Raw genomic sequence first — 15,772 nt, forward strand, 5'->3', positions numbered from 1 at the left:
ATTTTAATTCATTGTAAGAACTACAGTCTGTGTACAAAATGACACATATACAAGATTATTCATTGCAATGCTATTTAGGTGGGGGGGTCAGGGTTGAGGGTGTCTGTAAGCACTCATATAATCATCTATAGGGGGAAGGAAATAAAAGGAAATACAACAAAATGTCACAGTGGTTATTTTAGGGTTATTCTCATCCTTATACTTAACTTAAAAATGCTCTCCTTAATGCCAAGGTAGGAAAAATCTGCTGTTAATGAAACATTTTAAGTGAGATTCAAACAAAAGAAAAAGCACTGTACTTGTAAATCAAGACATATATTGTTTGTGACTTCATCTGTTAAAAAAATTACAGTAAAGATTTCAACTAAGGTATTTAAAGAGTTTTACATAGTGTCTGGCAAATGGTAGGCCAATAATATATATTCATTCTACTTCAGTCCCCATTTAAATGAAGATCACTGTGAATGAGTTTTTAAAAATGCCTGTGAAAGTGTTCAGCACAGAGCAAGAAGCATAATTGGTTATCAGCAATTATTAAGTGAATCTGAGTTATCAATAACCCTTTCCTGGTGACACCTAAACTCTGAGATGGAAGTCTAGAAGTGTTTCTTGCTAACTGCCACTCTCCAGAAACTCCAGATCGAATGACCTGGGTTTCTCCCATTTCTCTGTGATCCTGCCATATTGCTTAAAAGTGAACAAATACACCAAACAACAATAAAACCTCATTGGAACTAGTTTTCTTCTTGCCTCTGGAGGACAAGCAAGAAAAAAATGTTTTTTAATCTCTCTGGATTCTCTCTTCTTGCTTAAATTCAGGTCCAGTGTAGAACTGTTTCAACCTTTGGCAAATAGTTTCTTCCCTGGCTTCAACCTAATCTGTCTTGGGAAGGGACAGTATCTTCATGTGAGAAATTGTGGCCTACTTCCCAAACCCACCCACACTGGATAGTGTGCTTGACTTTTTTTTTTTTTTTTTTTTTTCTGAGACAAAGTTTTGCTCTATCCCCCAGACTGGAGTGCAGTGGCACAATCTCAGCTCACTGCAACCTCTGTCTCCCAGGTTCAAGTGATTCTTCTGCCTCAGCCTCCCGAGTAGCTGGGAATACAGGCACATGCCACCACGTCCGGCTAATTTTTGTATTCTTGGTAGAGACAGGGTTTCACCATGTTGGCCAGACTGGTCTCGAACTCTTTACCTTGTGATCCGTCCACCTTGGCCTCTCAAAGTGCTGGGATTACAGGCATGAGCCACCACACCCAGCCCTGTGTGCTTGACTATTTAGAGTCCAGCCTTCACCAAGGGAATGCTGTGATGATTCCATTGGTTTGGGAAATTTTGTCTGGTGGGAATTCACAGGATTTGTCTTGGAAATTGAGAGTAGAGATAAAAGAAATCTTGACAAAAAGATACATTGTGGGCCTGGATTTAGGAGATGGCTGCAGGGAAGAAGACTTCGGGATACACTGAATATGGAGGATGAAAGGAGGAAAATGGTGACGATGATTGAAATTTCACATTCCAGGCCCACGGTACATCAGTACCATGGACAGAAGCCTGGACACCAGAATAAAATGAGGAGCTCACTTTGGGACTTAATGATTTGGGGCGAGGGTAGGAATTTCAAGGGAATGTCCATAAGCATAAAATCTAACCTTCCAAATCAAGATGACCTCAGGCTAGAGTTGTAGATTTGGGAACTATTAATCTGGGCAAGCGGATGTAAACCTTGGAGTAGAGCTGAAGTCTTCACTAAGATGCCTGAGTGTTATGAAGCCCTGGTATTTAGAGAATAGAAAGGGAAATGGAATATAGTGTAGGAGCTATGGAATGACTAGCCAGAGTATAAGGCCAAAGGCAGGGAAGAAGGCTTCAGTCACAAGATGTAAGGAAATGAAAATTCTAGACTGCAAGAAGGACAGGGCTGTCATCTGCGGTTTAGGTAAACTAAAGCAAGGGCCTCATGCCTCCTCTTCCCTTTGCTTTAGTTGAAATCAGTTACATGCAACAATGAAAAACAAGAACATAATGTTCAGCTGAAGCAATCATAGAATGCCGGAGTGCACTGGAGTGGTCAGCCACATTTTCATTCCAACAATTGTAAAAGCTTTTGGAACGCCTTGAACTTCAGGCTTTGGCAACTGTAACTGTGTTAATTGTGTGGATTATTCCATCTAAGTGGAATATTATTAATAAAGGAAATGCTTTTGGACTATTAGGCTGTGTCAGTTAAAGGCAGGACAGAGCCTAGAATCCAGGACTGCTGATCTCAGGCAGTGGACAGCTCAGGTCATCTTGCTGCATCTCAGGGTGCATCCAGACCCTCCTGTATAAAGGCCTAGGGACAAATCAAAGTCCTGTAAAGTGGAAGCGCCTTAAGTCAGGGCACCCTCATTTTGGTTACACACACCCTAATACCCAACGCTCAAAGAAATCTGCTTCCCCTGCTTAGTTCCCCCACCCTATGCATGCCCGCATGCACGCATACCTGCCAAACACTCCCTACTCTCCATCCTTCTCCTCCTCCACCCATCCCTACAAAGCCTCTACGGCTGGTTGGCCTCCTCCAGAGATGTGAGTGGGTCACCATGGTGACAGAGGAAGCCCTGTTGCAGAAGGAGAGAGACAGAAACAGCAGGGGACGTTTCTTGGAGCCTCATACAATGACCTCTGCCTTTCTTAGAAGTGCTTCCTTTAAGTCAGAGAAGCACATTAGAGGTAAAGAGAGATGCTGTTATGTTGGAGAGATGGTGGAATGCCTGAACTCTTCTTTAAAAATTTCTTTTCTATGATTTTCAGGTGATCATCAATATAGCCATCCGATTTTGAGCAGTGCTACCCAGATCCCGCCACATGGTGAGAGATGATTGAGAGCACTCTGCATTTCCTCCTCATTTCGAGTGGCACCAGTCTAAGGACGGATGCCTATCAGGGCATCAAACACATGGTCATTAACTCACTGAAGCTAAGGAGGTGCAAGGAGCCACGGGCCCACCCTCCTCCAGGGCCACAATGCTCTTATCTTACTTGTAGGCTATTTTCCCCTTGGTGTTTCTGTCTCTGATATCAAAATGATCCCTTGACATAAACAGAAAGGGGCTAGACCCATTTCTACTTGCCACAGACCCATTTCTACTTACCACCTGTATCACTTCTTACAGTCGTAAATTGCGTATGTCCACAGCAAGGAGTGGAACACCCTCCTTTGCTCAAAGCTATCTGTGATGTCATTTACGAAGGACATGAGACTTGGTTAAACTGTATTGATCCTCCCCAAACTAATTAAGATTTGATAAAACTCAAAACTGATTTGGGCTTCAGCCTCTTGGCAGAAAAAAAAAGAGGCTGAAAATTGTTGAGTGGAGGAGTGTTAGCATAGTACCCAAGGGTTATAAAACCATGTTTCCCTCTTAGGTTATAATATCCTCCCACCAGATCACAGCTGAACAGAGAAAACCTATGTTTGGCACCTGCTCAAGACTTGATAGTTCACAATGTACATGGCTGTCTTATGCTCTATCAGTCATGTTTGTCTTTCCTGTGAAAGAGTGAAAACATCATTAAGCTTTTAGTGAGAGAAAAACTCAAAACAATGACAAATCCTACAGGCCACCTGGTAGAGAGACCTACCGCTGTCGTGTCAGATTATGGTGTGCCTCAGCATTGAAGCTGAGGGATATTATAATTAGGAGGAGGAGATTAGAATATTTTCATGTGCTATGCTCCAGGTGGAAATAAATGATGAAAGCAATAGTACGATCAGATTTATCAGGTTGTGGGGTCTAAAAAGTTAGCACTGGGAGAAACTGGGGAGATCAGTGAAAAGAGGTTGATACCAGTGGTGATGCTGACAGTGGGAAAAGAAAGGACGGTTGAGATATGAAACCTTTTGAAGGAAGAATTAGAGAAACTTCCTTACTAACTGAATATGGCTGATGAGAGCCAATGATGACATTGATTAGAAAAATGAGGGTTTTATTAACACAATCGAAGGAATCAGAAAAACTGCCAGTGTATAGGAGATGGAGTTGTCAGTGAGTTTGGATCTGCACACCTGGAGTTTGCAAGAAAAAATATTCAACAGGCAGGAATGCAGACATGAAGTCTGGAGGAAGGTTAGAGCTGAAGATATGAGTCAAGCTTTGGAGGCAGTAACAGAAGCCTCAGGAGTGGGGGCACTCTGCACTGAAAAAGCAGTGCAGAAGGCAAAGGCAGGGAGCCTGGGGGATGCCCACAGTAATTAAGCAGCCAAAGGAAGAGCCAGAAAAGGCATGCAAGGAGAGCTCCCACTTGCTCAGTCACACTCTGAAAGAACAACTACTGAGCTGATTTTTCCCCAGAAGGAGCCAACACAAGCAGACTCCTGAATACAACAGTAGGAGCCATTCTTCCCTCCTTCTCTTCCTCTCTTCTCTTTTCCAACCGGTGCAGGGAGATGGGAGTTGATGAGACCTGGTCCCTTCCCTTGAGCAGCTCACAATGTAGTGAGAGTAGAGTTTTCTCTGCATTGCTTTCTTGGATGTTCCCTTCTTTCCCAGGAGCTGGCAGAGTGCCTATCAAGAGAGGAGGGGGCCTGAGTCTACTTAGTTAGTTCTCTACAAAGAGCATTAATTGGATCCTTATTCTGGGCCAAGCACTATGAAGGAATCAAAAGAATTGGAAAGCAAAGCCCTGCTGTCAAGGAGATTGCAATATTTGGAGATCCACAATCCTAACTCAAGTCAAATTATTAGAGATCAGTTAGATACTAAACTGGGTGGAACTGACTAGAAGAGCAATACAGGCTTAAAGAACAGCTACTGTAGGCTAAAAAGATGGGACATTAGCACAGCAAAACGTCTTGAGTGAGGGGGGAATTTCATAGAGAAGAGTAAAGGAGGCATTACCATAGGAGGGAGATTGTGCAACGGTGATCCCATGAAGGCAGAAGGCAAGGGAGAGCTGGCCTTGGCTCAGGGGTATGTTCTGGAACACAGTGGCAGAACAAGAGTATCCAGAAAGATTGCATTTGGAAGTGGGTGAGCTGAGTGATGCCTTGTTGAGAGCATAATGCCAACAGGCAGAAGGAGGTTCCTTCTTCTCCAGCATGGCCAAAGTGAAGAGATAAGTGCTGAGAGATGAGTGGCTATTACCCACTCTGAGGAGCAGCACTCCCAAGTTCCTGCTCACTCCACTTCCTGGCATCTGTCCTGATGCATGCCAGGGAGGCTCTTTCTGTACAGCATGTTCTGATGGGGATGTAGAGCACCCCTCACATATGTCCCAAGCTGGCATGAACACCAGCTCACTGGCTGAGCTTTCCTGGCTCAGTCCCCAGTGTTGGGGGGGACAGTGAAGGCAGGAAGGGATAGGGAAGCCAGGAGTCCCCAGTGCTTGGGGCTGCCCTTGGACAATGCCTAGGAGGGCTTCTCTCTCTCCCACCTCTCACACAGTCCACAGAATTCATGCTTTCCATGGTTCTGCACTCTCTTTGCCAAGAGGTATGGCAGTCCTCCTGCACATTCATCTAAAGTTAGAGCCTGCCCCCTCTCAGAACTTCTTTGGCCTTGAGGTGTCCCAAACCAAAGAGGATTAAGGAATGACACAGCGAGACTATAGCTGCCCAACTGCCTCACTTCTGGGAATGGTACCCCCATTTCCCATGGCAGCCACTCATTGAATTCTTGTTGTGGCTTCTCTTCCTCAAGTCCATGAAGCACTGAGGCATGCTGGTCTTCTTCCCCAGGATCTCCAGCTCTTTCTGTCCCCTCATCCTCACTGCCTCCCTCACTAGCCCTGCATGCCCCCTCTCCGCTCCCGTGTCACTCATCTGGCCCTGAGCTCAGCACACACTGCACTGTGCTCCCATCAGCCACCCTCTCATCTCCCTTTCACCTTTTCTTCCACTTTTCCTTCCATTCTTTTCCCCAGGTCTGGCATTGAACAACACTCCTTTCCATCTCTTCAGATTCTTGCATCGCAATGCTCTAACTCAGGGGAAGGAAGAAGAAAGTGGGGATGATGTGCTATGCATTTTTGTCTAGGTTCTTTCCTCCAGCAGCTTAGAGATGGCTAACGGGGGCTTCAGAGAAAGGAATCAGAGTAAGATAAAATAGCTCTGTGACTCATTGTGGCTTGTCAAGTGCAGAGCTTGGAGAGGGGAAAAGGGGCTACATGAGCTGTGCAAGGATGCCATGGACGGAGCATGGGTTGGGTCTCAGTGGAGCTGCGTCCAGGACCCAGTTCTTCTATGGGTACATAAATCACAGAAGTCACTCCATGTCCTCCAACTGAGATTTTTCTGAGCCTGAACTAGGTTTGCCTAAAGCTATTAGGAAAAGGGTGGCACTTTTATATAGAAGTAGATGATTTTTATGATGCTCCTCAGCTCCATCAGGCTTACGTTTTCAGCAGATAACCCAGAGATGTACTGAGAGAGAGAATTCCCTCTGCAGACTCAAGAGTCGAGTCTCTCATTCACAGAATGGTAAAATCTCTTGGTGGTGACTAAAACAGCATCTGCCCCTAGGCTTATTGACAACTGGAACTGAGCATGAGGGAAACTGAGTCAACAGTATCACCAAGCTATGTCCAAGCATGGAGGAGGTCCAGGAAAGCAGATGGGGACTCGAATCAGGGGTGAGGCAGAAAGCAGGGGAATAGAACCTATAGCTGTCCCCTTTGCCGGCCACAGACATGGTCCTCATTAACACAAAACACCCCTCCCTTTTCTTGCAGAGAAGCCACGGATGAACAACATCCTGACATCAGCCACCGAGCCCTATGACCTCTCCTTCTCCCGCTCTTTCCAGAACTTGGCCCACCTGCCCCCATCCTACGAGTCTGCAGTAAAGACCAACCCCAGCAAGTATTCATCTCTGAAGAGGCTAAGTAAGTCGAATTTCCCCCAAGTTGAGGTCTGTCTCTGGGGCTCCAAGATATCTTCCTAGGCCACACTCTCTTGCCCCATACCCCATAGGACAGCTGTCGAATCCCAAGAATAAAGAAGGAGTTGCAGGATGGGAGAAGAGAATAGATAAGCTCTTAGTTTTTGTTCCTTATGGACTAAGTCCATCCTTCCCATACATAGAAAGAAGGCCATGGAATCCTCAGATTCACATCCCCATAGGAGACAGCCCTCCAACTCATGCACCAATTTAACTGCAGGAGAAAGCCTTCCCCCAGTCCCGCACACATCTGCCTTCTTCAAACCATGGGCCTTCTTTTCTGTATACCCTATACTGGATAGAGGCTAGCAATGGCCAGAGCTTTCTCTGAGACCTTCCCAGAGAACCACAAACCAGCTCCCTCTCCAACCCAGCCAACAGTGTCTTGAGGACCTGAGATCCTTCACCTCCCATGCATACACCCCATTTCATCCGTCCAATCCAGTTTATCCAGTGATGCCAGCTCTGCCTCTGGAGTCCGGGGAGACTCTGGGCATCAATGGGTTGAAGATACAAAAATGTCAAAAAAAAGTTCCCTAAAGGACAGCTCTTCCTCTCTAGCTTTCTGGCCTTGGACCTTCTCATCTCATTTTCCCATGAGTCTCTTTTGATGATCACCCAATGGCAGTAGGAGCCTCAAGGGGTGAGCATTTGCTTGAAAGCTTCAGGGTAACCTACCCTGACAGCAGTGCAGCCTAAGTCCACATCAGCCACCTCCATAGTGAAACGCAGAGTCTCTAGCTAGAGATGGGACTGTCTGATAACCTGAGGAATCATCCCGAGGTGATGAAATTTGGCTCAGGAGGAAGGATACCCGTCAGCAATCCCGCTGCGTCAACTGAAGAGCAGGCAGAATTCCCACTTTTGCAGAGATCTAGAAGGCCATGTGTAGGAGGCCTCATTTCTGAAATTCGGAGCAATGCAGGTTTATGTATAACCTGCAAGTTCAAGTAGGTGTCTGTGTAGCATGCAAGTTCTGGGCAAATTCAAGGGTACAGAGAGCAGTGTGAGCTTAGGAGGGCCTGCTGGATAGAGAGGAAGGTGGAGCATCTAAATGAGGCGCACATCTAAGATTACTCCAACCCGCTTGCGTTACGGGCACAGGTGGAGCGTGTGTAGGCTGATTATGTGGCTGTGTGGGGACTGGAGGCCCATGTATTGGCTTTCTGTGCATTGCCTGTTACTACAGAGAAGGTGTTATGATGTTCCTAAGGTACCAGTTAAACATTTTCACAAGTATTTCCTAGTCTGAGCACCTTACTTTATTCTAGCAGGAGGCTGGCTCTGGACCTCAACAGAAAGCTTCTGGAGCTGCTATTTGGATGTTTTAGTAAGACAGATGGCCATTCTGTTTCAGGACCGTGGTGTGGTAGATACAGCCCAGGACCAGGGGGAGTTCAGGGACTTGAGCTTGCCATCAACTTTGCCCTAAACACGCTGGGGATTCTGAGGAAGTCCCTTAACATATCCCTCCTCAAGGTGGTCCATGTACCAGAGACTTTTAGCATTGCCTGGGAGCTTGTTAGAGATGCAAACTCTTGGGCCCACCCCAGACCCACTGAATTAGAATCTGCATTTAACAAGCCCCCAGAGAATGGTTTGCACATTCAGTGGGAAAATATACCCTTCACCCGTCTGAGCCTCCAGGTCCTAATACATAACTAAAGAAGTTTGACTGTATTATCCCTGAAGATTGACAGGTCTGTGATGGAGCAGGAGGGGCGCAGGGTTCTATCTGAGTCCTGGCTGCAGGGTCACCCCAGTTGCCTTCTCTCACTCTGTCTCTCCCCTGCAGCCGACAAGGAGGCTGACGAGTATTACATGAGGCGGCGGCACCTGCCTGACCTGGCTGCCCGGGGCACCCTCCCCCTCAATGTCATCCAGATGTCCCAACAGAAGCCGTTGCCACGGGAAAGACCCCGCCGGCCCATCCGGGCCATGTCCCAGGACAGGGTCCTGTCCCCGGATCGAGGCCTGGCAGATGAGTTCAGCATGCCGTACGACCGCATCCTGTCCGACGAGCAGCTGCTCTCCACGGAGCGCCTGCACTCCCAGGACCCGCTGCTGTCCCCAGAGCGGACGACCTTTCCCGAGCAGTCGCTGTCCAGGGCCATCTCGCACACGGACGTCTTTGTGTCCACACCCGTGCTGGACCGCTACCGCATGAGCAAGATGCACTCTCATCCCAGTGCCTCCAATAACTCGTACGCCACCCTGGGCCAGAGCCAGACGGCAGCCAAGCGTCATGCCTTTGCCTCGCGCAGACACAACACAGTAGAGCAGCTGCACTACATCCCGGGCCACCACACCTGCTACACAGCCAGCAAGACCGAAGTGACCGTGTGACCGGCGGGGCAGGGCCGGGGCTGCTGGGCGTGGCAGAGCAGAGCAGGGGCCAGGAGGGGCCGGGAGCAGAGCTTCTAGCCTTGCCACTCTCCCTTCCCTCGTCCCCTCTGTAGGAAGTGGGGGTGGGCCACCTTTGCCCAAAAAGCCATACCCCCGGGGACAGAGCCCCAATGGCCTGGTTCAATACGCTTAGATCCAGGACCAAGAGCAATCACCCTTGCTCCTCCAGAAGAGTCAACGGGGAGTGAGGAGGGGGCCAGGCCCCATTCTCACCCCCGACCACCTTCGCCAACTCCCTTTCCATCCCGCGCCTCCTTCTCCCCGTCCGGGGGACTCAGCTGCAGGTTCTGTCAGCAAAGAGACCCCTGCTTGACCGTGGTCCGAAGCTGTCTGGGTTTGAAGGGGCCAGCGGGTCCAATCAGTGGGCTGACCGAATAGGCTACTCGGTCTCATTCATTTACCTAGAACCGCATCACAGAAATCTTCTAGTGCCTAAAAACTGCCTGCTCGCTCTCTCAGAGCCAGGGAGCTGCTGTGTCCATAAGCACAATAATGATTCTTTTCTTGCCTGCTGGAACTCTCTGGTCCCCACTGAGTGGCCCTTCCTTTGCTGACCCCTGAGGGCCCAACCCTGGCCCTGCGCCCCCTCCCCTCAACCCCAGGACCCAGAGGGGTTCCCTTCTTTCAGCTGCCTCCCCATTGGTGGGAACTCCGCCCCCTTCCAGCTGACTGCCCGCCCATAAGGACCCTGGGCCTGTCCTTTTTGGGGGCTGTGCTCCTCCCCTGGCCCTGAGGATTTCACCCTTGAGTTCTCTGGGGTTTTGGCTGTAGCCGTCCCAGAGGGGAGTAGCGATGGGGTTCTGGCCCTCCCAGACACCCGATCATCTCCGCACCCCCTCCAGGCTTCTAGACCTGACCATGACTGCCACTCAGGCCGCCTTCTCCATCCCTGCTCTGCTCCCAGGAGGCACCTGCGGTGGCCAGAGAGCCAGGGTGGGGAGGGCCACTGTGATGTGCAGGGTCTCGGGCTCAACATTTGCATCCTGCAGGGCTCCACCTGTTCACACATGCACCTCCGGCAGGACCCAGGCAGAGGTTTCTAGAGAGCGGCTCTTCAGCCCCCAGACAAGGAGGATGAGAGGTGGTTGTCCTGCACCCTGTCCGCCTCTCCTTCCTTCTCCATCTCTGTCTACCTGCTCAGTTCAGAGCTCACTCCTACTGCCTGTCTCCCCTTCCCCCACATCCTCCCTGCAACTTCATTCCTGGCTGTTCCTTCTTCAGATCTGTGCCTCCTCTGGATCAAAAGGACAAAGATCTATTAGCAAAAGCAAACAATGGTCTTCCAGGCGACTGGCCTAGGGTCTAACTGGGCAGGTACCCACAGCATCGTCCCTTTCTGCAGGCACTGGGGCACCTGGTAGATCATGGTCCTCAGCTCTGTTGGGGGGGCCACTACTGCCCACCCACCTCAGCCTCTTCCCCATCTCCAGCCTGGGGGTGGGCATGGTGTGAGTTCCTCCTGGGGAGCTGACAGTGAATTCAGCAGCATCTGCTCCCCCAAGACCAGAGAGCCTGGTGGGGGAAAGAAGGGGTTCCCTCATTCTCAGGGCCAGGGCACCCGCTAGGTTGGGGCTGGGGGAATCAACTCCAGACTACCGGGTGAAGGTGTGATCCTTAAAACAGTCAGATCCAACAGCAGTGCCCTTATAAAAGGGGTTTTACCTGCCCTCAATTCTGCCCTCATGGCCCTTTAAAAAGGCGAGTGTAGAAGGAGAATTTCTCGGTGTCAGCCCTGGAGATTTTTAATCTAACCAAGTCCACAAACCACAGAGAAAGCAATGGACTGTTTCCTTTCACTGATTTCAAGAGTTCCAAAGCTCTCATCTCCATCTCCCCTCCCCAGGGTGTGCTTCCCAACAGGAACAGGAAACCATCACATGGGTCTTAAGGGGATGGAGGTTGGGGGTTGTGAAAGCCACCCTCAGCCCCCACACTGGGGATGCATTCCTGGTAACCCTTGGTAGGCCAAGGACTACCCTCTCCACTTTCCTCCCCACAGACACATAAACCTTCTTAAGGGCTGGTCCCCAGGGGTTTATAAGAGTTTGTTCCAGAAGGTGAGGCTAAGAGGGTTGGAAAGGAAGAAGTGAGTCTGAATAGAGCAGGTGGCTCCCAGCTGGGGCCCTGAGCCCAGCACCTTTGAATCCTCTAATCGGTGGCTGTCCCTTGAAGGCAGGATGCTGGTGGTGAGGGGAAAGGACCTGAGTGGCTGAGAATGCCCCTCCCCAGTGTCTACATGCAGGTACACACCAAACCAGAAAGCTGATCCCATCTCCAGTGTCAAAGCTTCTCAGCACCAAGTTCTGCAGCCCCCAGGGTGACACTTTTCCCCAGGGGTCCTCCCTAAGCCCTGTCTCTGACAGGGTTTCTGTCTGTCTCAGGGGTTGTTGACGGGTTGATTCCAAGACATTTCTCATCCCAGCCTTACCATTGTCTGGGTGAAAGTCTCTAATGTCAGTTGGGCTGGAAAATTCTACTGCAATGGTTACTTCTGTTCGAGGATTTCTTCTGCTTCACCTTTGGGTCTAGAAGCAAGGAATGGAGGGAGGGAGAGACGGAGGATAGGAGGGAAGGAGGGAAGAAAAAAGAAATAGAGATAGGTCTACAAACTTGCTCCAATTCAGTCCCTCATTTCAAAATCCAAAAAACTATGTCATAACTGGGACACAGAGGTATCCCATTTATTCAGCTGTCCCATCCATCTTTATGGAACAAGCAAAGCCACATCACTAGGCAAGTTCATGTAGCAGATAAAAGAGGCTTCTGGGGCTAGAACCTAGATGCCATGATTTCTAGCCCAAGCAGGCTGGTGGCCTCTATTATACATAGAAGTACCATCTACCCCTACAGTAAAAGCCTCCTCCACTTCACAAAGGAAGCCTAAAGCCCAAGATTTCCCTCTCCTTGTTTTATTAATTCTTTCACATCTCTATTGCTCTAACAGGAATGGACTGGAATCTGCACAGGTTCCCTCCTGCCCTGAAAGTTCTGCCTGGTCTCCTTGGCCTCTGATGGCATTGAAGCTCTCACAATCCCTCCTGCACCTCCACCTTCCCTGTCTTGCTCCAGGCTCCTGGCTCCATGCCTTCCTGAGTCAAAAAGGCTTTGCCAAGAATTCCTTCACCTCCTAACCGGGCTTCTGCCCTCAGGGCTCCCCAGTGTCTTGGGAGTGTCTTGCGCCATGTGTCTGCCTCTTAGAAAGTTCCAACCTTGTCCCCAATTCAAATTTCTCCTCCCCTCTTTCCACTCTCACTTCCAGAAACTCCTGACTTCCAGAAAACCCCAGATTTCCATGCCAGGTCACTCATTCCTTCCTGTCATCTCCCTCTTCCTCCTTCTATCTTCCTCCATTCCTAATTTCTTTTCCCTGGTCTTCCTATAATATCCAGCTCTAAAAATCAGAGCTCTCAATGAAAACAATGGAAGAAAAAGACATTCTTCAGGTCTTCTATTTGCCTCATTGGTGTATCCTTCATCTCCTGCCCCTGTGAGTTGATACCCCAGTGCACAGAGTCAAGGGCTTTCCCCGTCTGAGCTCTGGGAGGAAGGGAGCTCTGGGTTTGAGATGTCATGGCCTGTCATGGTCAGTTTGGTTCCTGACACTAGCAAGTCCCCTGAAGCTCCCAACCCAGCCTAATGTTAGCCCAGAAGCTCCTGCTCTGGCCAAAGACTCCTATCCTTGAGGGTTCTCAGCCACTGCTTCAAAACACCTGCTCCCTTCCTGCTTGTGTATGTCACCTATCCGCCTTTGTCCACAAAGACTTGAGGGCCTCCTGAGTCTCCAAGCATGGAGGAATATCCACGCCAACATCCCTGCCATCAAACTCAGTCTATTTTCTTCAGAGATACCTTATCTGTCATCAGCCTCCACCCTCATATTCCTTCCACAAGCAACTGTGCACCTAACCCAAGTTAAAAATGAAAGGGCTGCCAATCACTCGGATTCCAGAAGAGGCCTGCCCTGCGAAAAGCTGGCATGTTACCTCCCACATACATTTCCTGTCATCCTCTCCAAATCTGGGAAATTTTGCTCTGGAGTATTTTCAAGAAAGCGCATTGTGTTTTAATGAAGTATTTTTCAGGGTTCAAATGTTATTTTTTATAAATGCAGCATTTTAATGGCAAATTCAATATGAAGGACATGTCTTCCTGGGCTCTATATTTGCTTTTGGAAGGCAGCATACTCTAGGAGAAAAAAAAGCACAGGGCTGAGGCTCTGGAGACACAGCTTCCAGCCCTGGCTTTGTCTCCGAGGGGGAGTCATGTTCCCCACTCAGTGCCTCAGTTTCCCCATCTGTAAAATGAGGGGCTTTGACTAGATGAGCTCTGAAGTTTCATCCAGCTCTTACATTGTAGGGCTTTCATTCCCTGCCAGCACCTGCTCTCCCCGTTCCTCCCCACCTCCACTGAGCTGCACACATCCCACAACGCCTGCCCCACAGCGATGTCCTCAGATGTCCTGGACCGCACTCCTCACTAGAGCCTGGGGTGGACCTGATGGGCTCGGCCACCTAGCGATGCCCTCGTACCTGAAGTTTAAGGGCCTAACTATTCAATAGGTCACCAACTGTGTGCCGTGGAAGCCCTCTTGTAGAGACACACCTAAACCATCCTAAGTGGCTGTGGAATTCTGGGGAATTCTGAGTTTGGAGTTTCCATTTTGGATACGGTCCTTATAGCTGGAGGGAGGCGGTTCCAATTTCAGAGAGGGAGCTGGCTGGAGAGAAAGGTCTGGAGGTTTGCCCACAAAGGCATGAAGTTTGTACTTGAGGGCAGCTGGGAAATTCATTTCAAGCTGCAGAGGGACATGTGCATAGGCTCTTGTGTGGTAATGAACGTCATGATATCCCACTCTGGAATGTGCGTCCTGAAGACCAAGTCTGGACACTGAGGCTCCATTCCAACTGGAGGAGAAGGCATCACTCACTATCTGGGCTGCTAGGAAGGGGCAATCACCCCATCCTAGTACCTTTCTAGCCCTTCCTCATGACATTACCGTCCTCCCGGTGAAGGCTTATGAAGCAAGAATGGAGAGTCCAAGTTTGTTATCATCAAACCCATCTTGTAAATCAGGAAACACATTAACCTTCCATCAGTCAGAGAAATGCTGTGGCTGTGTGTTTCCTTCATGCTCTCCCTCCTGAGGGAGGAGAAGACCTTGCTTAACTTTGCTGCCCACCCTGCAGTGACCCCTGAATGCCACGCCATGGGAGGACTCATTCATTGGCTTCGTAGTGGCAAATATTCCTCTCGTTCTATAACTCAACTAGACATTTTGTAGTAAAGAATTCTTGAAATTCTCTAATAAAAAGCAATTCTTACTGTAATATTTTTAGTTTGGGGACACAATTTCCTAAGGGGGGATTAATGAACATTTTTATGCATTAGCCCAATTTATGAATTTCATGTTTATTATATGGTAGCACTGATGAAAAGTACCTTTCTATCTGTATCTTTGCAGTTTCTTCGTTACTCATACGTAAGCTTCATGGTGAGCAGTGCTCTAGTGACTGCTTCTCTGTACAAATCTCATCGTTCTACTTACCTGTCAAAGCACATTCTACATGTACTGTAAACAAATACACTTTAGTAAGATTTAGTCTTAAGGATTTTTCCACTTTTGTCAGTAACAGATATTTATGGATTAAAAAATAAAGCCGTTTCAACATAATGTGTGTCTCCTTAAGTAGCCAGGTGCTGACTTTTACAGAGTCAAAACCAAAAGTAATTAAAAAGCAAGAAAGAGTGCAGAAGGTCATTGGAGTTGGGGACAGAAGCAAAGATTAACTGCAAATAGGAGCTACAGAACTGTGAGGGTGAAAAGAGTGTTTTAAAAACTGGATTGTGCTGATGGTTGTACAACTGCATAAATTTACTAAAAATCACAAAAGTTTATACTTGCAATGGGTGACTGTTATGATTACCAAGTAAACCACAATAATGCTTTCTACAATGAATACTATGAGGAATGTGGGAAGACAGGCCTCGGACAAGTGTCAATGGACAACGTATACTAATTCAAAGTAGAATTATTAGGTTGGTGTAAAAGTAATTGAGGTTTTTGCCATTAAAAGTTGAAACGGCTTTATTTTATAATTAAAAGTTTTTGCCATTAAAAGTAAAGGCAGAAACCTCAATTACTTTTGCACAGACCTAATAGAAGTTCTGGCTCCTTATCCATCCTCATTTAGCCCAGAACTATTTAATATTCTTGGACATTAGGTCTTAGTCTGATCTTTGAGTTAGTTCTTGTAGTTACCATGGGTAACTGGAGTACAGCCAGTTAAGTATCCAGGCCATTTAACCCAGAGAATCAAATTGCACCATGAAAATTGATTTAGATTTGGAGTTTTGTTGAAGACTCTCTTTTTCTGGACATGTTTTTATTATTATTTCTTTGGCACATGTTCACTTTTGCTGTTAAAGTCATCTGTTTTCT

The 15,772-nt window shown here is 48.1% G+C and overlaps 1 protein-coding gene across 3 annotated transcripts in view; it reads left to right on the forward strand.

Annotated features, from left to right (window-relative positions):
• Nucleotides 1–15,004, forward strand: part of SHISA6 (shisa family member 6) — a 327,571-nt gene extending 312,567 nt beyond the window's left edge. For 2 of the 3 annotated variants that reach the window (XM_025361670.1, XM_025361671.1), the window contains 2 exons: nt 6,719–6,871; nt 8,723–15,004. In XM_025361670.1, the coding sequence (XP_025217455.1) occupies nt 6,719–6,871; nt 8,723–9,273 (704 nt within the window). In that variant the 3' untranslated portion in view covers nt 9,274–15,004. Of the gene's footprint in view, nt 1–2,800; nt 2,858–6,718; nt 6,872–8,722 lie in introns of all 3 variants that reach the window. The other variant, XM_025361669.1, reaches the window with a different exon arrangement.
• The last annotated feature ends 768 nt before the right edge of the window (nt 15,005–15,772 follow it).

Source organism: Theropithecus gelada, chromosome 16, assembly GCF_003255815.1.
Source record: "Theropithecus gelada isolate Dixy chromosome 16, Tgel_1.0, whole genome shotgun sequence".
Taxonomy (NCBI): Eukaryota; Metazoa; Chordata; class Mammalia; order Primates; family Cercopithecidae; genus Theropithecus; species Theropithecus gelada.